Source organism: Schistocerca nitens, chromosome 1, assembly GCF_023898315.1.
Source record: "Schistocerca nitens isolate TAMUIC-IGC-003100 chromosome 1, iqSchNite1.1, whole genome shotgun sequence".
Lineage (NCBI taxonomy): Eukaryota > Metazoa > Arthropoda > Insecta > Orthoptera > Acrididae > Schistocerca > Schistocerca nitens.
The window spans coordinates 425,627,122-425,650,127 of record NC_064614.1 but is presented as its reverse complement, the minus strand read 5'-3'; the positions used below and the strand labels follow the sequence as shown (position 1 = coordinate 425,650,127).

The 23,006-nt window shown below is 37.4% G+C and overlaps 1 protein-coding gene across 1 annotated transcript in view; it reads right to left on the bottom strand.

Moving 5' to 3' along the window:
* Positions 1–23,006, bottom strand: part of LOC126250492 (uncharacterized) — a 79,702-nt gene that overhangs the window by 21,560 nt on the left and 35,136 nt on the right. The window contains exons 9-11 of the mRNA XM_049951564.1: positions 21,730–21,973; positions 15,837–16,131; positions 10,978–11,125 (exon numbers count right to left, since the gene is read on the bottom strand). Coding sequence (XP_049807521.1) covers positions 10,978–11,125; positions 15,837–16,131; positions 21,730–21,973 — 687 coding nt within the window. The remainder of the gene's footprint in view (positions 1–10,977; positions 11,126–15,836; positions 16,132–21,729; positions 21,974–23,006) is intronic.

The following is a 23,006-nucleotide window of genomic DNA, read 5'->3' as shown; positions in this document are numbered from 1 at the left end:
ACAGCATGTTACCATAGTTTAGGCCAGGATAATTACAGTAACAGAGAATGTGTTGTAAGGATAACTCCTGTCTGAGCAGTTCAGAAAAGCTGGTGGTGGAGGGGAGGATCCAGATGGTTTGGGTAGTGAAGCAGCCACTGAAATCAAGCTTTTTATGATCAGCTGTATGTTGTGCCACACGGTGGTCTACTTTGCTCTTGGCCATGGTTCGGTGGTGGTCATTCATCCTGGTGGACAGCTGGTTGGTAGTTGTACCAAAATAAAAAGCTGCACAATGATTGCAGCAGAGCTGGTAAATAACATGGCTGCTTTCACAGGTGGCCCGGCCCCTGATGGGGTAGGATAAACCTGTTTCAGGACTGGAATAGGAAGTGCTGGGTGGATGGCGGGCACGTTTTGTACCTGGATCTCCCACTGGGATATGATCCTTGTGGCAAGGAACTGGGATTGGGAGTGGCATAGTGATGGACTAGGATGTTATGGAGGTTGGGTGGGCAACGGAACACCACTTTAAGAGTAGTAGGAAGGATCTGGAATAGGATATCCCTCATTTCAGGGCATAATGATAGGTAATCAAAGTCCTGGAGAAGTATGTGGTTCAGTTTTTGCAGTCCAGCATGGTACTGGGTGACGAAGAGGCAATTTTTGGTGGACAGTTCTTGGAGGTGGTGGGAGGGTTGGGGGTTTGAGGGGAGATGACACAGGAGACCTGTTTGTGGACTAGGTTTGGCAGACAGCACCTTTCTGTGAAGGCCTTGGTGAGATGATCAGCATACTAAGCAAGACAGTTCTTGTCACTGCATATATGCCACCACCAGGTGGCCAGGCTGTATGGAAGGGACTTTTGGTATCAAAATGCAGGTACTGTTGGTGGTAAGTGGGTTTAATGTGGGCAGAAGTGAAGATGAAGCCATCAGAGAGGATGAGTTCAATATCTAGGAAGGTGGCACACTGGGTTGAGGAGGACCAGGTGAAGTGGACGGGAGAGGAGGGCTTGAGGATGTGAAAGAATGAAGATAGGTTGTCTTTGCTCTGAATCAAGATCACGAAGGTATCATCAATTAACCTGAACCAGACTAAGGGTTTGGAGTTTTGGGGGGCTAGGAAGGTCTCCTCTAGATGGCCCTTGAACAGGTTTTTATAGGAGGTGCCCATGGCTGTGCTGCACATTCATCTGTATACCTTTCCTTCAAAGGAGATGTAGTTGTAGGTTAAGATATGCTGAGAATTATCGCATAATCAGCTTAATAGCTCATGCATCAAAGCTGCTGACAAGGATAATATACAGAATATTGGAAAATAAAATTGAGGGTGTGTTAGATGACGGTTAGTTTGGCTTTAGGGGATGTAAAGGCACTAAAGACGCATTTCTGATGTTGTGGTTGATAATGGAAACAAGGCTAAAGAAAAATCAAGGTACATTCATAGGATTTGTCGACCTGGAAAAAGTGGTTGACAATGTAAAATGGTGCAAGATGTTTGAAATTCTGAGAAAAGTGGGGTGTAAGCTATAGAGAGAGTAGGGTAATATACAATATGTACAAGAGCCCAGAGGGACTAGTAAGAGCAGCTGACCAAGAACGAAGTGCTTGGATTAAAAAGGATGTAATACAGGGATATAGTCTTTCACCCCTACTGTTCATCCTGTACATCAAGGAAGCAATGATGGAAATAACAGAAAGGTTCAGGAGTGGAATTAAAATTCAAGATGAAAGGATACCAATGATACAATTCACTGATGATATTGCTATCCTCAGTGAAAGTGAAGAAGAATTACATGGTCTGCTGAATGGAATTAACAGTCTAATGAGTACAGAATGTGGATTGAGTGTAAACTGAAGAAAGACGAAAATAATGAGAAGTAGAAGAAACGATAACAGTGAGAAACTTAACACCAGGCTTGATGGTCACAAAATATATGAAGATAAGGAATTCTGCTACCTAGGCAGTAAAATAACCAATGATGTACAGAGCAAGAAAGACATTAATAGCAGACTAGTACTGGTAAAAAGGGCAGTCCTGGCCAAGAGAAGCCTACTAGTATCAAACATAGGCCTTAATTTGAGGAAGAAATTTCTGGGAATGCACATTTGGAGCACAGCATTGTAAGGTAGTAAAAAATGGACTGTGGAAAAACTGGAACAGAAGAGAATTGAAGCATTTGAGCTGAGGTGCTATAGATAAATGTTGAAAATTAAGTGGACTGATAAGATTAGGAATGAATATGTTCTACACAGAATCAGAGAGGAAAGCAATATGTGGAAAACACTGACAGGAACAGGATGATAGGATATCTGTTAAGACATGAGAGGTTGGCACAGGAGGGGAATTATTGGTGGCGGGCTGCATCAAACCAGTTAGAAGACTGGTCAATATATATATATATATATATTCTTTCTTCTGTGTAAATATTCTGAAGAAGGGACCTGAGGAAGGATGGTGAGGCTAAGCTGAAGGTAAGGAATTCCTGGAAGGTTGGAGGGGGGATGGAAGATCATGGTTGGATTGTAGTATGAAATGGGAGACCCAGGGTTCAATGTTTGAATTAGGTTGGTTTTGATTGGAAGGATTGGCAGCATATAAGTGCTTCCATTGCACAGACTGGGAGAAGGAGAGTGAATCTCTGACAAGCCCAGCATGGTTAAATTCGGTGTAGGGCTAAAGTTACCCTATGCCATCAGGGGCTGGGCCACCTGTGAAGCAGCCTTGTCATTTATCACCTCTGCTGCAACCTCTGCACAGCTTTTTATATTGGTGTGACAACCAACTGGCTGTCTACCAGGATGAATGGCCACCACCAAGCTACGGCTGAGAGCAAAGTAAGCCATCATGTGGCATAACATGCAGCTGCATAAACATCCTTGATTTCAATGGGTGTTTCACAACCCAAGCCATCTGGTCCCTCCCTTCCATCGCCAGCTTTTCTGAACTGCCTATATGAGAGTTATTTTTACAGCACATTCTCTGTTCCTGTAATTATTCTGGTCTCAACCTACAGTAACCTACTGTTCCCACATGTCTGTGCCTGTTGGCATTCTAGTCCCTGCACACACTGCCAGACAGTGTTCCTCTGTACCACCGCCTCCTGCACCTGGACACTACTATCCCTTCCCCTTCCCCACCCCTCCAGGCTGCTGCCGCCATCCCATGTGATAGTTGCATTCTGGCTTGAGCTGCTGTACATGGCGATTGTGCGATTTTTGTGTGTGTGTGTTTCTCTTTTGCTGGTGAAGGCTGTGGCCAAATGTTTTGTGTATGTGTCTTTTAACTGTGTCTGTCAGCAACTTAATGTGTCTTCTTTATGGTAAGTAGCAATTGACCATTTGCTTCATTGCTGATATTGCTGCATAGAATACTTTCAGATTGTACTGACAGACATTATTCTCCCTTTCTGCTAGCTTCATCATCATGCTGCAAATATTTTTGTATTTTCTTCTCCAACCCCCCCCCCCCCCAATAATACAACAACAAATAAATTTAAGACTTAAAATTTAAAAAAAAATGACACTATAAGTGCCGTGATAAGGAATTCTGAAGTTTTGTGTAAAATGAGATCTAGATACCAAACCCAACAACACGTAAAAGGCTCCAACTGCCACAAATAAAAAAAAATAGCACCAAATGCAATCAACAGATGGCACGCAGTTTTAACAGTCATTGCAGCAACATGTAGAAGGCACTGGATTCCATATGATTATTCCTCAGGGTTAGATAAAACAGCAGAGGCAGAAAATGTTTATAACAGTTTGACTGGAAAGAAATGACATTTTTAAAAAAGAATATGTTGCGGCTGCAATCAGGAAAAGCTGAAAAATGGAGGGAATGAATACATAGGTTCAAGCAATAAGCATATTCCTGAAAAAGCTCATCCAGTACAGGATGTAAATCTTATTACCGATTGATAACTACACCATACCTTGACAGAATGTTTCTTTTTGTTCTTTTTGCATGAAAGCAACAATGAAGTCTAACTAAATCATGCTGACTTTGATGAAAGAAAAAGAAAAAAAAAGAGTATCATGAGGTATAGTGCACAGAGTTTTCCTTGCTTTCAGAGTCAGTGTGCATGCAAGTATAAATGCGAGAGCCTCAGCTATGAACACATTCAGTCTTTTTGAAGATGTTTATGCCCCGTAAGATATTTAAAGATAAGAGAGTTACTTGATGGTGTTGATGCAAATATTGCATGTTAAAAGAAGACCTCATCGTACCTCTAATGATCCATCACAGAGCAGGAGACAATCACCTGTTCATTACATTGTTCCAGATTGAACAAGACGCTTTGGTGCTCATTTACAGAGGAATGTCTTTGGTGCTATTTACAGAGGAATGTTTTCTGAAATATCTTCATTAATTCAGAAGAAAATCCAGGTACTATCTGAAAAGAAGGAAGGTCTTACCACTTACAAGAAAACCAGGTGTTACAAAAGACAACTCCGAAAATTCAGTGTCAAAACGGAAAATCAAGTGATACAGCATACACAGTCTTTTCAATGAGAGTGAATCACTATAGCAGGCACACTTCCAAAGTACAGTGGCTACAGGTGGACAGACAGAAGTCTTGTGCACTTAAACCAGCATAAGCTTAATCGACATTGATGCCTGGGAAGTTACTGCTATTTTGAGAAAATGTATGCAACTGCAGGACATCAAGAAAATGCAACTCCCTGCCCTGGATGTTACATGCCACATCTCTGAAGAAAAGAAGGAAGATCTAACAGAAATAATGCAGTACCTGACAAATAATGACAAGATATAGTTTTATAAAAGTACTACAGAATGAATGTTTGGAGTATGAACAAAAAACATATTTGTTTCATTCATTTGTCCTCTTTACTATCTTTTTGGTGGGTACTGAACTATGGCATTTAGAGGTCTTCATCACATTTCCACTTTCAGGAAGTTTTCCTTGAATTCACGTTTTGATGCTAAGAGCCTTTTTTATTTCAAGTCTTCAGTTAACAGCCGTGGACTAGTCAGCATCTCTGTCAGTTACTGCAGAGGACTCCCACTGCAGCTCAGGTGCAGACATCAGTAACAAGACAAACTGTCACAATATGACAGGATTCAATGTTCAACTGTCAATAACTGGCTGCGTACAGAAGTGAATACATGTTATTGCCTAGAATGGTGCAGACAATGCAATTTTTGTTCCATGGAGCAGTGGAAGAATGTTTACAGACAGAGTCACAGTACATAGTGGCTCACTTAGATGGATGTTTGTGGTTCTGGTAAATTCCTGGTGAATAGTATTGTAGTAATTAAGTAGTGATGGTGTGATGGTTTGATCACAGTATGATAATACTCCTGTCTACAAATCAAGCACTAGTACAATGTAAGAATGGATATATAAACTATTTTCTGGAATGGTTTATCCAAAACCTCAACCAAACCTTGATGCACTACAGCTTTGATTGTGTGTGAAATCAATTTTTCACCATCCATCTGGAAGAATGGTAGTAAATTCTTTATGTGCACCACAACATTGCAGGAAGCTTATTCTGTAAATAAAAACTAACAGGCTATTTGTTACATGATTGATATTTGTTGGAATGGGCACCAATGGCTGTGCAGAGTCTTGTGGGCACATAGTGGGGCTTACCAGAATCTTGTGTCATTCATCCTGATATGAGTGTCAGATAATTCACCTGTATTCAAATTCAGATTAGGTGAAGTAATGAATAATTTCAAAGAAGAGGTGCGCAATTAGTAACACTCATTTTGCTGGAATGAATGGAATGCATAAGTACTTACTAAATTCTAATTAGATTTTCTGCAACAAGGGCATTCATAGAAATTTTAAGAACATGTAATTACATGGAAGTAGAGATGACAGACATAAAACTTTAAGAACATAATTTAATTTCCAGTTTTTGATAATTTTCAAAAATCTGTCACTAGGAGAAAGGTAAACACCTGAAACAAGAAAAGGAAACTAAATGTTTCAGCATTGTAAGGAATAAAAAGTTGTTCCATGCCCTGGAGCAACACAAGATATAGGAAACATTTGAAAGTGACAAGTTCTAAACCACATAAAGCAACAGTCATGGAGTTCAACTGCATCCATTATGGATAAAATACATTCAAATGCAATTTTTTTAAATATTCCAGAGTGAGTCATCTTCCAGTGAAATGCACCTGCAAATCATGTCTGTTATTCCTCCTGTTACCAATTTTATCTATTCTCCTGATTTGGGAATTTTTGGAAATTCTGAAATCCTGAGATTCTACTGTATGTTTAAATTTGACTACCACTCCCTGTCCAATTTACTTATGTTTCAGTAAATGGTTAAGAGCATGTTCCTCCTTTGCCACAAATATTTTAATTTATATTTCTAACTTCCTTCTGACTGAAACAATATTATGAAAAGGAAAGTGTGTACTCACCATATAGTGGAAATGCTGAGTTGCAGATGGGCACAACAAAAAGATAGCCTTTTTGTTGTGCCTACCTGTGACTCAGCATCTCTGCTATTTGGTGAATAGCAATGTTCCTTTTATAATATTGTTACATTCCATCCTGGATTTTCCACTGTTTGATCTTTGTCCTTCTGAATTACTCACATATGCCTACAGATACATGGTAAAGTTCTGCCCCACATGGGAAAATCAGGTCCAGTCATTTTCCATGTCATTCGCTCTCTATGGCATCACTACATGGGTATACACAATTTCATAACTGATAAATTCTTCACATTACAGTACATGTTTTTAGACTCCCTCTTTTTGTGCCCTGTTGAAGCAACATCTTCACTCATGGTCTTGAACATTTTATCAGTATGTTTCTGTTTCTATTACTCACATTACTGGGGAACCTAATAAACAAGAGCAGGCTGTTTTTGTAACTGGATTATAAACTCTAAATACAGGAAAACAAAATAAAGGAAATTTACCTACACAGTATTGTTAACTGTAAGAAGTATCTACATCTAGGTACACAAATGAGTGAAGGAAAATAGGAAACAAGTACTAGGTACACAAATGAGTGAAGGAAAACAGGGGGAATGAAGTACTAGGTACAAAAATGGGTGTATTACCAACATATACAGACAAAAAACTATATTTTGTATTAAAAATTTATGAATCTCATACAAACATACATCATTTATAGAAGGTGTTGCTAAGAGTAATAAAAATAAGTCCACTGCAAAAATACAGGGTATTTAAAATTAAATACAAAGTTGTTTATATAAATCTCAGTAAAGAGAAAGAAATACAATTACTGATTTTTTTTACTCAGTATTCACTATTCCTGCAGACTACATACATGGAGTTTGCACATGTACTTCATGTACCTCACACAGCCAGAAGCGTGTATCGTGTGCAAAGGGCAATCTTAACTAGCACCTTTAAAGATGGTACAGGCTTAGAGTGTACAGAAAAGCACCCATGTAACTAATCACAAACCTTATGTATAAAACTTCTGTTTGACAGTATAAAACAAATCATACATTCTATGAATGCAAAAGCAGTGAGTATATTCATATGCAAAAGCTTTTAACTCCGATTCTAGCTTGGAAAATGTCTTTTTACAATTACATGTACGACTGTTTACTCCAGGTGTATAGGGGGAAGGTTATTCCTGCCCTGTCTCCATTTCAACTTGAACAGTGATGTATTATACACTTATCCAAAATATGGCAAATAAAATATGATTGAAAATTTAGTAGTCACTAAACAAAGTGATTGCAATGGAGCATAATCATAAAAAAAATAGAAACAAAGTGCTTAATCAAAAACAAATCTATGAAACATGCAGCATCAAAACAGTGGCAGTAAGTCTTTGACCAGTCTGCTTTTTGCACTATAGGGTAATGTAAACAGAGTTTGACAAGCCACTCCCCATTACTGAACAATTGTGGTTTTTTTAAATTATTTGTTAACTGATTTTGTTTCCACTCAAGTGTTAAACAACATTCAAGACCTGGAGGTAGAGTTTGAGATGCAAGTTCTACAATTTTCCTTTACAGGTGAAACATGATGATAAACTGAAATATGAAGGTACAGTTTCTTAATACCAGTGTTACAATTTCATAGGAAACAAGTATGAGGAATACAAATCTGTGTAGTGGAGGATGCCAAAACAATGTAAAAAGAGTGTAATTCTGAACTATTAAAACTGAACACTAAAATCCAACAAATATAAAGCTACTGGGACATGTTACTAAAGAGTGTGACACTCAAAAACCAGGGCTTAATGCTTGTATTTCTTACATTAAGAAAGAAGAACTGTTACTGCATCTTAATGGAAAACCAAATCATTGATGCATCTGGAAGTAAATTAGATTTAGAATGAGTTAGGGATAGATAATCACTGTTGCACAACATCAACAGCTGATTTCCAAGATCAACAGTGGGATATCATTAAAGGCTTTGGACAATCAAATGTTGCAAGGTAGAACACAGATACAGAAAATTCCATGATAGTTGTACATCAATGCTAAGGTCCTAAAAGAAAAATGACTATCAAGAGCTATTAAAGCCAATGGTGAGACTGATGGGTAAAGCACAAATTAAGAAGAGCAACATGACTATTCAGTGCCAAAATTGGGAAAGCTATCATAAATATGAAGTGATCTATTACCTAAGGCCAGAATTTCATACAAGTAGCAACAAAGGAATGCAAGGAATAGACTAGCATAGACAAAGCAAATTTTCTAGAACAAATTTAGTCAAACTGTGGAATAATTTTTCAAATATATGTCTGGAACATAGCACTGCTTGAAAGTGAAAAGTGAATTGAGAAAACTAGGGACACTTGAAACATAGTGAATATTGGAAATTAAGTGGAGAGATGAATTAAGAAGTTTTAGACACATTTGGTAAAGCAAAAAATGTTAGAAAGATCCACACCAATAAGTGGAAAATTTTGTGAAACATATGCTTAGTAGTCCAGGCTTGACAATTAAACAAAAGAGGGACCAAAATGGCCTGTAGGAGATGCCACAGAATGGTATTCATTCGACAAATTTACAGAGTGTATAAATTACTTCCTGATGAAAGTGTGGCACAAAATTGAAAGAAACTAATGCACAACTTTGAAATTCTAACATTTTATATCAGCTGAGATATTGAACCAACTATCATTTACTGTTTTTTTTTTCATTTTCTAAAACACAGCTACAGGTATTTTTTTTTATTTGCAGGTGACAGCTATAAAAATAAGATGAGTCCAATTACATAATGCTTACTCACATTTCAAATGAAACTTCTAGAAATAATGCCAGGCAAATTTGTCACGTTTGAGGACAAAGGCTGCTGCTAGTGGGCATCATGTTGTGTGAATATTGTGTAACAGTACCCCGGCCAGTTTTGAAATCTGCACAAACCAGTTAATGTCTATCGTTTATTAACTTCATCCTTCTAAGTGATGCATTTCCTATCTATACATTGCAAGTATTATTGTACTTTACATTACCTGTCTTTTAAAGACCCTTTAAATGCCTTCTAGGTCCACTTGTTTGAATTTGACATATTTGATTCATTATATCTGTACGTGAGAGAATTTTTTATAACAATTACACATGAAGATACTCTCAAAAACGTGCTCCCAATAAAATATTCACAAGGAATCCATATGAGTCATGTAATTAAGGGTTTTATGAAAGTTTATGTAATTAGAACCATACTGATGTAAGTAAACAATATGACAAGCATCAAGAAGGTTGCAATGTCACTGTAAACATCATAAATTTTTCTTGAATCACATGGTGGATGACAGAAATTACTGAACAATATTCTGTGGTCTGCAACAGAAATGAATTTTACATATTATACAGTTAATAAATATAAATCTATGGTTCAGGAGAAATGAAAAACCTGCACATCTGTGCTGGAACGATAGAGAAAAGTGAACATTAAAGGCACAATGAGCTATCCATTGGTGGTCCTTTTTTTCACTAAATAATGACTGCTATAAGATGGCAAGGAATACTAAAAGATTTGTGTGAATAGTACTTCCTGTGTACGATAACGCAGCGTGGCCACAGCCTAAGTAAGGATTTTACAGAGTTTTATGATGCAAATGACTTGCCTGCAGAGTATTTTTGAGTTCACACAAAGTATCTGCATGAATTATATAGACAGCTATGTCATGGAAAACTGAACTCTTCAATCAACTGGTGAGATCAATTCTAACTTTAATCAGCAATTTACTGCAATGGTAAACACATCAGAAGTCATGATAGTACAACTTCATTTAAGGTGTCAGAAACACCTGGAACCCTAAATTCCATAAAATCATTTCAAAATTAAAAACCACATTAATTCTGAAATAGGGAGAAACTTATCAAATCAGCATATAAATATTTATGTTATTTGTATGTTGTGCTATGATAAATTACATCTGTAAGATAGGCAAATATTTTAAACAATTACTCTCTTCTAGTAAATAAAACTTCCACAACCAAATTATGAACAAAACCCTTGCATACATTCAACCACAATCTCAGTAGCTGTTTGTTGATACCAGCAGCTGTATAATACAATTTAAAAAAGAAGTTCGTAGTCAACAGTGCATTACTGTGCTCTTTAAAATATTGTACAAATTTTTAATGTTGGCATGTTCCAGTCACAATATTTGTTCTATGTATTCATAACTCCTTTTCATTATTAGTGCTACATGTGGAACATGCAGTACCTTTCTGTTTGACACTTTCTGTCATTTTGTTTGTATTTATAGCATCTCTATTGAAAACTTTTATGCTGTTACACACACCACAGTGCAGGAAGCAAAGGGAACACAGCAGAAATGTATTATCAAAAGTGCATAATTAGACTTCATGATGTATAAATTAGGAATTCATCAAGCAACAGCAAGGGTTAAACAGCAGAGCACTTCATTCCAAAATTTACCCAAAACCAAAACACTTAATAAAACCTCAGGCCAAACTGTGTTACATGAGTGCAGGGAACAGACCACCAAATGAAGTGAGTGACCTAGTGCAAGTGTTCAGGAGTATGGTTGTTGTAGCAGACCTGGAGTTGCTGTGCCTTCTCCAGCTGCCTTGTGCAAACTGCAAGATCCTCGTGGGCACGTTGCAGTTCCACACGCAGCTGTTCACTTGTTGTTTCCCAGTTGCGAGTAAGCTCCTCTTGATGTCTCAGTCTCTCTAGAAGTGCAGACCTGTAAATCAGAGCAAAACCACTAGTACAAAAATAAGAAAGTTATATTAACAAAAGATATAATACACACAATGGAAGTAGGCAGTGTGTCACAAGGCACTATCTCAAAGAGGAGTAGAACACACTTCAAACATTAAGGCAGTCAGAAAAAGATGAATGTATGTAATGAGAGGGAAGGTTCAAACTTATGGACAGAAGGGCAACAACCAAGAAAAATATGTACAGAGAGTTACAAGTGGAAATATGGAGCTAGACAATAGATTATAAAAGATTATAACAGGATAATATATGACCAGAGTATTGAAGGAAACTTGTGATGAAAATTGAGCCTTCTAATGCAGTGTCTGGAGTTATCAGTTTTGTGGAATGTATTTACAAAACACAATGCAACACACCCAGACAGCTGAGCACATTAACATACCACTTCCGCGATTTGGAGAGGCGAACCTGCCCTGGGTCAAATAGTGGATTAATGACATGGGCTGGTGGGTCAGCCAGCTTGGAAGAGGATTTTGGCCCACTTCCCACATCCATCTACATAATTACCACACTGGTACCCATGCCATCCCTCAGATACACACTGCACAAACATTTCAAAGAATATTCTCACACTTGAAGATGTTATTTATTCTATACACAGACAGATGGGTTATACAAATTCTGTTCCAGCTGTATTGTGGTGTCACAAAGGGCGTCAGTCCACCAACTGTCACTAACAAAGCCAAAACCCATTCATATAACAATGTTGATCCTGTAAAGAAATGAGAAAAGGGGAAAAAAGAGGAAAAATAACAAGAAGGAAAAGAAGACTATACAAGACTCAGTGTAGATCTCTGCTACTGTGTTCCAGAGAAACAGGGCATATTGTGCTACCAGTAAACATAGTCTATCAATGTATTTCACTCTTATTGTATGTACAATGTGAGTTTATGTAAATTTGCCTAGTCTCTCAAGTGGGCTATTGCTTGATAAAATAAATGTTATGAACAGTAGGGTCAGAATAGGTAGCAACAGAAGTGCTGGCTGGGCAACTTTGGAACCTATAGTTGGTATAAAAGAAACATTATGTTCAAACACTTAAAAGTTGTCATGCATCAAATAACAAAAGATTGTGTAAATAAGGTGGTCAACAAAAAGATACAACAGGTTAGATATGAAATATGTCTGCTTGTGTCTGTATATGTGTGGATGGATATGTGTGTGTGTGCGAGTGTATACCTGTCCTTTTTTCCCCCTAAGGTAAGTCTTTCCGCTCCCGGGATTGGAATGACTCCTTACCCTCTCCCTTAAAACCCACATCCTTTCGTCTTTCCCTCTCCTTCCCCTCTTTCCTGATGAGGCAACAGTTTGTTGCGAAAGCTTGAATTTTGTGTGTGTGTTTGTGTTTGTTTGTGTATCTATCGACCTGCCAGTGCTTTCGTTCGGTAAGTCACATCATGAGAGAGAGAGAGAGAGAGAGAGAGAGAGAGAGAGAGAGATTAGGTTTTAATGTCCCATCAACATAAGTGTCATTACAGACAAACTTTGAATGTTTCAAGAATGAGTTCCTTTCAAAGGAACCATCCTGGCACTTGCATGGAGTGATTTAGGGAAATCACACAAAACTTAAATCTGGATAGATAAATGGGAATTTCAGCCATACTCCTCCAAAGTGTGAGTCCAGTGCACTAATCACTGTACCACATTGCTTGGAACACATTGTTTCATGTCAATTGCTGCTAGTGCTCATAGTTTAAATACATCTACCTGTAATTTGTCTTTATTATTGTACTTCTCTTGAAGGAATGTAATCTGTGTTTTTTTTTCTTCTCACTGTAATAATTCCTGTACCTCAGAAGTGTAATCTCCAGGAACAATGTGATCAGACAGGAGATTACCAACAGGGTGCAAAAGAGTTCTGAATTCTACCAGCAAATGAGAACCCTCTGGTGGACAACATGACTCCATAAAAAACAAAATCACTGATGTTCAGCAGATACTTTGATACCTAAGGTACCAAAGCACACACCCTAACAAGGAGAGAGTCATTGAGACTCCAGGCATCAGAAATGAAATTTATTAGATCCACTACCAGAAGACCAAGAATGATAAGTTAAGGAATGAGGAGGTGAGGAAGAAAGCTGGAAACAAGACATTCCTTTTAAACTCAATCAGAACATCCACAATGAACATCATTAAGGATGACCATGATGACAGAGAAAGGACAATGGACAACCTTCTCCATGGCAGGTTACACATGAATGGAAGTAAGTGGAAGAGGCTTCTTAACAGTACTATAGGAACTCGAACTGTAAAATGATAATGATAATGATGATGATGATGATGATGACGACGGTAATTTATAACTGTTGGATTCTATATCAGCTGTAACTTATAACATGCTTATCACAGTGCATGTAATAATATGTGGAACGCCTGGATTTTAGCAAGGGCTCCTACAATCGTGTATGCTGTAGCCGTGGCCTCTAGGATTGTATATGCTAGGGCCAGGCTCCCTGACTAATCACCAGTCAGTTGTGTTGGCCACCCTGTCCATCTGTGCCCCTAGGAACCCACTATATGACTGAGTTTCCCCTCTACTTGTTATACACCAGCATAGCTAAGGAAGGTATGTCATTATTGATATCCCTTGAAAAAACAATATGCCAAAAACTAATTCCGTGCACATATCTTTGAATAAATACTCAAATAAGAGTTAAGGCTCATATCACTGTCAACAGCCAATACAATCATTGCAAAACTTTATAACAGTAAAGGGCACTGGTCTGCAGTTCATGTACTTCACTTACTTTGTTTATGTGCCAATGTGGCAAATCACCTACACAGGTAATGTTTGTTATAAAAGCAGAAATACTTGTTGAAAGGTGAAGTCACCAGAGAACTGGTATCATTAATTAATTAATTAATAAGCAAATTATGTACTTGATAACCAATGAGAAACAGAATTTTTGTCTCCTTTCTTTTATTGTATATCTTTTTTATTCTGTTTTTACTGGGTGAGAATATAGCTGATGTCAACAACAAGAAAAGAAGAACCTGCTACTGAGAGAATAATATTGGCTGTTTACCATATAGAAGATCAGATGGAAAGAAGTTTACATGACCTCATTTACACACAAATACAACATATTTTAATGATATAGAAGGAAAAAAAAAAACGTAATGGAAAATTAAACCATTATTGTTTATAGCTGTAAATTACGGCAATTCTCCACAAAAAAAATTGAAGCGATTACAGTAATTTTCATTCATTGATATTTGAATAAGAACACTAAAAATTTCAAATGGGAGAAAGGTCCAAAATACTTTGGAAGTCCTGTTATCTTGCATGCTGGAAGTAACCCAATAATAAGAACATTATCATTTAAATGCAGTAGCTCATTCCACATGTTAAAGTAACAAAGAATTCTGGAAGAAAATACTACATTATCACATGAAGCTGTTTTGGAAAGAAATAAAAAAAACAAGTTTTAACAATAGTGTCTACAGTTCTACTACTGAAGGCATCACAAATAGTATAGTGGTGGATGCCTTATTTCAGTTCAACTTCATCATCCTATCATTTCTGAAAGCTGGATAATCTGAATGCACATACTATGACTTGAATCTGTTTAATATCAGTGGTAACAAGAGAGGCAGTCAGTGTTCTGTGAGCTGTTTCAAGAATATGCTGCACATCACAATGACTTCACAAAATATTTATATTGTGGAACAAATGTTAGGCAGGGATATAATTTTTTCTGAGTTACTTGTGTAGTAAGCATGTGTGTTCGATTCAAATTCTTGTATTTTGTATTCTTCAATTTGGTTTTTCAGATGCACTGTAATAAGAAAATATTTTTATGTTTTAGAGACAGTGGTAATACTATTTCTTGATGGAAAGAAAAGAGACGTGCTGCTTCTTCTTCTTCTTTTTTTTAAAAAAATGTAATGTGGAAAATATACTATATTTACTCAGTTGTCAAGTAACATTTATAAACAATGGATCCTTTATGTTGTTTATCATACTAATAAAACTTCCCACACCATAGATTGATCAGAGAGATTTTTGATCACACTTATCTCAAAAATTGCAGATAAAAACAGCTGAACATTCATTTTCATTAAAAAAATACATTCAGGAAAAAGGAACCGACTAGAACTTTATTTTTCACACAAAACCTAAAACTGAGTAATCTAAGATGATTGAACAGACCAGTCAATTTCAATGAAGACAGTAATTATGAAAATGAATAAGACAATTTTAAAGCTGTAAGACTTATTCAAATATTAATTACTTTTGGAACAATTGCAGTCAAGTCACAGAAAATCCAGCCTTATATAAATTACTTGCTGGTGAAATATGCAATATGCAGGTTGTATGGTTGTGGTCCATGAAACCTTATTGTTCCTCACAGATCATTCAGAGCTACACTGTACAACTTCAGACATGCTCTTGGTTCCACAGGGTCTTGCAGAATTGTTAAGACTTGGCTGAACCTGGAGCACCTCTGAAGACTTCGAATGCAGCTCTAGATAATCTGTCAGCAGCAGGAAGATTTCATGGAGCATGACTATACAATTTGCATGTTTCACCAGCAAGTAAGATAGCTGATTGAGAAATCCTTTATTGTATTTACATAAATTATTTGAAAATTAGTAACCATACAACATCTATCTGATAATACATAAAAACCTTGCTCTAGCATGCACCCACTCAATACTGAACATACCTGTCGCTGGTATCCGTATAACCGGAATCTTTGTCCAGCTGCACAATACGTAACACCTTGAGCAAGCGTGTCAGTAAGTTGTCAGCTTCTACAATCTGATCAACAAGAGCCAAAGCTGGTGCAGAGGGGAGACGATTGTTAGGTCCAGAGCTGTCACCCTCAGATTGCTGTCGTTCCAGAATGGCCTGGGAAAGGTCCTGTAGGGATGGGCTGTTGACTAAGCGACCATTAGCTTCTGAGCTGTGTTGATTGTGTATCTGGACGGAATTCTGTACTGTATTCTCCATATCAGTATCTGTAAAATAGATGTACAATGCAGTCATGTAAAAATGACATAATTCAGTATAGTATCACAAGCAAGGGACTTCTGAGCCTCACCAATATGTTTTGAAGAATGGTAGGTCTCACACACAGAGGATATTTTTTTGCTAAAGAAACATATTCTATCATAACCTGTTGTTTATAAGCTGTATGTATGAGATGTTCATTGAGGCTGTGAGTAAGAATTACAGCTCTACATAAACTACATTTGATTAAATGCATGTCTGCATAAATTTACAACAAATGTCCCTAGCAGTCTGCCCTGAGCCACATGAAAAGTCTGATACCTTGACAACTATGAGCATTGAATCCTGTCGAGCATGGCAGGTTTCTGTTTCAATCTTAAATACACCACTGCATCAACTATTCTCTGGCACAATTAGACTAATGAAAAATATACTCCTGACATTCTCCCTTAGAAAAGAAAACCAAGTGAACACACTGATCATGAAACTGTACTGTGTTCAGCAGAGCATACATAGTTTTACAAGGTTATCATCAACAATTCCATCTCAGATGAGTTAGTTGAGAGACAAGGGGCTAAGAGGAGGGGTGGGGAGAGAGGAGGAGGAGAAGGAGGAATGTCAAATGAAAGAGCAACTGAAACAGCTTTATCAAGAACCTTATAAATGTTCATTGTGAGCACCATTTGTCACACTGCACACGTCAAGACTATAGCCAAGTTCTTCCCAAACATTGATAAGTGTGGCTTTAGTGATTGTAGCAACAGCTGCTTCAATCCGGTTTTTAATTCAGGGAGGTCTGCTGGTAGCGGAGGCACGTACACACAATCCTTGATGAAGCCCCAAAAGAAAAAATCACATGGCATTAGCTCGGGTGAATATGGAGGCCTTGCAAAGCAAGCCCTGTCATTGGGCCCCTTGCGACCTATCCAGCACTTGGGTACAGTGAAGTTCAACCAATCGCATCAACCAACAATGCGCGCTGCACATGCACACTGGTGCCAAACACAACTGTTTGAGTTGCTCTTTCATTTGACGTATCATTTATAACTTTAGATTTAATGTAATAAATATTATAAAGCATTAAAACCTCAATATTCATTTACAAACACCTTGTATTTTGGTGACCAACTGAGCTGTCTTTTTGCGAGTTTGGCTGGAGTTCAGCCAGAAAGTACACACAATAGCAAAACTCATAGCACCCAAACAAGACAACAGGGTAGTTCATCAAAATATTGTGCATAAACTGGATACAACTCGGCATAACACTCAACTGCAAGCTGTTAATCATGCCTACAAAAATATGGTAGATCTTTTTTCACCCCCTTGACTGGTTTCATGCAGCCCACTATGAGTTTTTCCCCTGTACTAACCTCTTCATCTCAGAGGAGCATTTAAACCTTTTGTTGACTGCATTCCAATCGCTGTCCTCCCCTAAAGCTCCTATCCTCTAGAACTCCCTCTAGTACCATAGAGGGATTTTCCCTGATGTCTTAATACACACATCCTATCACCCTGTTCATTCTTCTTGTCAATGTTACGGATGTTCCTTCCTTCACAGATTCTGTGGAGAACCTCCTCATTCCTTATCCTATCAGTCCACCTAATTTTCAACATTCTTTTGCAGTTCACATACTTTGAAACCTATGTTTGATACCTGTAGAATTCTCTTGGTCAGGAATGCCCTCTTTCCCTGTGCTGGTCTGCTTTTTATGTCCTCCTTGCTTCATCTGTCATGAGTTATTTTGCTTCCAAGGTAACAGAATTCCTTTACTTCATCTACTTAATGATCACCTATTTGGATGTTAAGTTCACGGCTTTCTTTATTTTTTCTCATTACTTTTGTCTCTTTCCTGTTTACTCTCAATCCATATTCTCTACCCATGAGACTTCATTCCAGTCAACAGCCCATGTAATAATTCTTCGACGTCGACAGCAAACCTTATGATTGATATCCTTTTCCCCCAGAATTTTAATCCCATTCTTGAACCTATCTTTCAATTCCACCATTGCTTCTTTGAAGTATAGATTGAACATTACTTGCTAAAGACTGCACCCCTGTCTTTAATCTGAGCACTTCGTTCATGGTCTTCCAGTCTTCTTGCTCCCTCTTGGTTCTTCTACAGTGTGACATGGATGAGTGGATATGACTGGTCATGAATGTATGTTTATAACCACACCCCCTGATGCACACACCACTTTTATGCCTGCAACGTGATCCACATTGGTTCAGAGCATAATGCGGGTTATGTCAGTATGAGTGGAACAGTGCAAAGTGGACGATGGTACTCACAGTGGAGCAGCAAATGTTCATTGTGGAAAGTTATGTAACAAAGCAGTGGAAATGGTGTGGTCAGTTCTTTGCTGAGAAGTTTAATGGTGTCAAAGTGGCAGCAAAGTGTGCCATGCAACACTTAGTCAGAAAACAGTGTCAGATAGGATATGTTTTTAAAAAAATTCAAAGTGTGCCTGCACACCGGAAAATGTGTCTGCGGTTCATCAGAAAATGCTTCACATCGATCTGATGCCTGTTGCAAGAGACTAGCATATCACATCAATCATGTGGGTGAATACTCCACCTAGACCTGTTCTACAGGCAACTTTTATTTGTCCACCCTGTTCACATTGTATATTTTGTGCCACTTTACATTGCTGGACACTTTTTCTGGGTCGACAAATCCTATGATAGTGTCTTGATTTTTCTTCCTTCTTGCTTCCACTATCAAGCACAAAATCAGAACTGCTTCTTTAGTGCCTTTAAGTTTCCTAAAGCTGAACTGATTGTCATCTAACAGGTCCTCAACTTTCTTTTACATTCTTCTGCATAATATTCTTGCCAGCTGCTTAGATGCATAACTGTTATGCTAATTGTGCAATAGTTCTCCCATTTATCTGCCCATGCTATCTCTGAAATTGTGTGGATATTTTTCCAAAAGTCGGATGTTACATCACCAGTCTCATAGATTCTACACACCAACCTTAATAATTTTTTGGTTAAGACTCCCCCCAATGATTTTAGAAATTCCAGTGGAATTTTATCTATTCCTACTGCCTTATTTGATTTCAGGTCTTCCAGAGATCTTTCAAATTCTGACTCTAGTGCTAGATCCCCTATGACTTCCATATTGACATCAATTTCTTCTTCTGTCACATCATTAGACATGTCCTCCCCCTCACAGAGGTCTTAAATGTACTCTTTCCACCTATCTGCTCTCTCTTTTTCATTTAACAATGGAATCCCCAGTGCACTCTTAAAGTCGCCACCCTTTATTTTCATTTCATTCGAGGTTGTTTTGATTTATCTATATGCCAAGTCAGTTGTCCTGGCTATGATTTCTTTTTTGATTTTTTTTTTCTCCACATCTTTCCTGCAGCCATTTCACCTTGGCTGCACTACACTTACTATTTACTTCATTTCTAAGTGATTTATGTTGCTATATTCCTGTCTTTTCCTGAACATTTCTGTGCTTCCTTCTTTCATCAATCAGTTTAAATATTTCTTCTGTTACCTAAGGTTTCATCGCAGTCACATTCCTTGTACCTGTTTCTGTCTGCCTAATATTTGTAACTGACCTTTTTAGAGATGTTTACGCCTCTTAAACTGTACTGCATACTTTATTACTCCTTATCAGAGCATCAACATTATAATGAATGTGTATAACAGTAGTTTATGCTACCTATTCTGATTGACAAAACTTGCGATCAGACTCATTTTTCAATTTTGTTTTATCCTAAACTGCAAATTTTATTTTTAGAGAGGGAGTCTATGGGATTGGTGAAGTGAATGGAAACATTCATTTAAATTTTGTCTCTTTACCATGTTTTCTGTAACAGTTTGGAAACCCATAACTACCTTTGATTTTAAAAAAGTAAATTATCCTCTAAATTCCATTTTTCAATGTGGCCATAATTAGCATATATTTTGCATTATGTAAGTTTTGCTTACAAAATTTTCTAGTAACATTTTATTTTTCATAAAATTAAGAACTGTTATAATTTTTCACAAAAACCCTTCACAGGGAAAAAAAGTAAAAGGTATTTCTTATTTTAGGAATGTGACATACTTTGTGAATTCAGTGAACACTGTGTGCATTATTTTTATTCTGATGTGTGACTTTTAACTGAAAATGTATCTGAAACGTAACAAAATTTTGTCAGTTTGCGAACAGTGTTTATTAAAAAAAACTTTTAACTAGACTTGTGAAATCCCAGTGTTAGAACATTCTTAGCAAATTTCAAACATGTCTCATCATTCCTCAGTGCTTCAATATTCCACTTCCTTCCAAACTAGTTCATGCAGACAACTCTCTTTAGCTTCAATCTACTCTTCATCACTACTAAACTGTGATCTGAGTCTATATCTGCATCTGGCTATAACTTACAATCCAGTATCTGATTTCAAAATCTCTGACCATGATGTAATCTGGCTGGAATCTTCTAGCATCTCCAGGCCTTTTCCAAGTATACCACCTACTCTTGTGATTCTTGAACAGAGTATTTGCTATTACTAGCTAGCATTTATTGTAGAACTCTATTACCCTACATTCTTTTGACCAGAAATCCTGATGTACTTTCAATTTCACTTCATTGACCCCCACTGTATCTAGATTGAGCCTTTGTAGTTTCCTTTTCAGATTTTCTAGCTTTCCTGCTACATTCAGACTTCTGACATTCCATGCACTGACTCATAAAATGTTAGCCCATCATTGGTTATTCTGGTTATTCAACATTTTTCTCATGGTTACCTCCCCCTTATCAGTCCCCCCCCCCCCATTTTGCCAATAGAGAGACTGTCATGACATATTTTCGATTACAGACCACATGTCCTGTGGATACCCATTGTGTCTCTTTAATGTGTTGGTTTCCATTGTCTTCTGCATCCTCATGCTTTTGACAACTACTCATTCTTCTAACTTTTAGGGGCAGTTTCCCATCACAAGGACAAGAGAGTGCCCTGAACTTCTGTCCACCCCTCTGCCCTCTTTAACAAGGTTGTTGGCAGAATGAGGGTGGCTTCTGACGTCAGAGGTGTTTGGCCACTATTGCTGATTTTTAGTCAAGACTTAAGCAGTGGCTGGTTTTTAACTCCAGACCACAGGTTCTGTCCTGGAGAATCATATGTTACTTTTCATTTTCACTCTATAGCTGTTATTATACAGATTATTAACTCTAGAAAATTTATAACACAAGAAATTATTACAAAATGTAGAAAATAGAGCAAACTTGACAAAAAACTTAGTGTCTCTACTGGTTTTGTTACTTTGTCTCATGAAACAAATAGTGAAGAGGCTAGGGAAAAAATCTTCCTCGTAATGTTTTTGTTCTTTCCTGCCTCAGATGGATTCTCTTGCTCTTGACTGAATACCTGTACATCTCACCTCCATATACTACTTCTCCATTTGTTTTTAAGTGTCGAGAAATACACGTCCCATACACTTGAGATTATGCAGCTTACTCCTTTTTTGTGTTTCTGTCAAGTGTGCCATATTTTCATTGTTTTAGAGTGATTAATCATACTCTATAGCATACTGTTGATTTTGTCTTCTTAAGTTAACATTTTTTAAAATATTTTCTTGCTTTCATTAATTTATTTTGAAATTGATTCTTACCGGTACCGGGCTCAGAACAGACTGATAATCTCTTAGCAATTCCACCACCTGTGGCACTCTTTATAGCTCCAATGACAGCTGCCACAAATGATGATTGTGGCTGAATGGACGGCAGCTCCCCATTTGTAGCTTGTGGTGCATTTGAAGTTGGAGGCTGTGGTGGAGTTTTGCCACGACTGTGTTCAGGGCTTGCCTCTACACTGCTTTCACTTTTGCTGTAAGCCTCATTGTGAAATATTACATCCTGTAGAATAGAATTATCATTATATGTTGGTGTAATATCAGTCACAATTTAAAAAAACCTGTCTTTGCATTTCCATCCATGACATAAAGAAAATGTTATTCAGGTGAAGATAAGAATGCTGATAACCTTGCCACTGTGACCACCAAAATTCACAAACAACAAAAATCAATGCAGGCAGCTTTGCATAAGTAGACAGTGTGCAGTAAAGAGCATGTCAGCTTCTAATGCTACCTTGTGTAGCAAAACTAGTCTGTTTCATTCATTCTTCAACTATGTAGATATCACTGTGTATGCCATGCAAAAAATAACCATCAAGCAACTTTCTTCATGAAATATCTCTGTATAAGATACTTCTCTCCCATTGCCTTAATTCAAGGGGATAAAATTCTTCAAAATAAGTGTATAACTTGAATAGAGCTGAATAGTGCTGCTGGCTTATAATTTTCAAGGCGTTATGAGTAACATAATAGCAAATGTCATACTAAACTATGCATTAATGACACTTTAAAAGTAATGAAATACACTGGCAACAAAATCATGGCTCTATTAACAAAATTTTTAAAATATTCCTTGGTAGAAAAAAAAAGGTGAGAAGCAGACATGGATAACTTGTAAATGTAATCCATTAATTTAGTTGATTTTTTTAGAAATATTTGTAAAATAACCATATGACACTTCTAAAATATCAATTTTGCTTTACAAAAATGAAGACAACTTGCATAGAACACAACACCAACTATACTGTGGATGCTATAATGTGGCAGTCGACTCCAATTGTAAACAGATGAGAACTGAGACCACCCAACGGGAAGGGAGGCTGGGTGGTTGGTAATTTGCACATTCTGTGGATCATAATTGCAACCTCTCATTATGTTATGGAATGTGTCAGTTATTCAATTACAGTATGGTAATATAAGGTTCTGGTGGAATGTAAATAATTTAGAAATAAACTCATCGAATAATAGAGACCTGGAGTAGTTGACAAGGGCTGGCATAGGAGGATGCCAAGTGGGTCCCTATGGCTCTGCTGCAT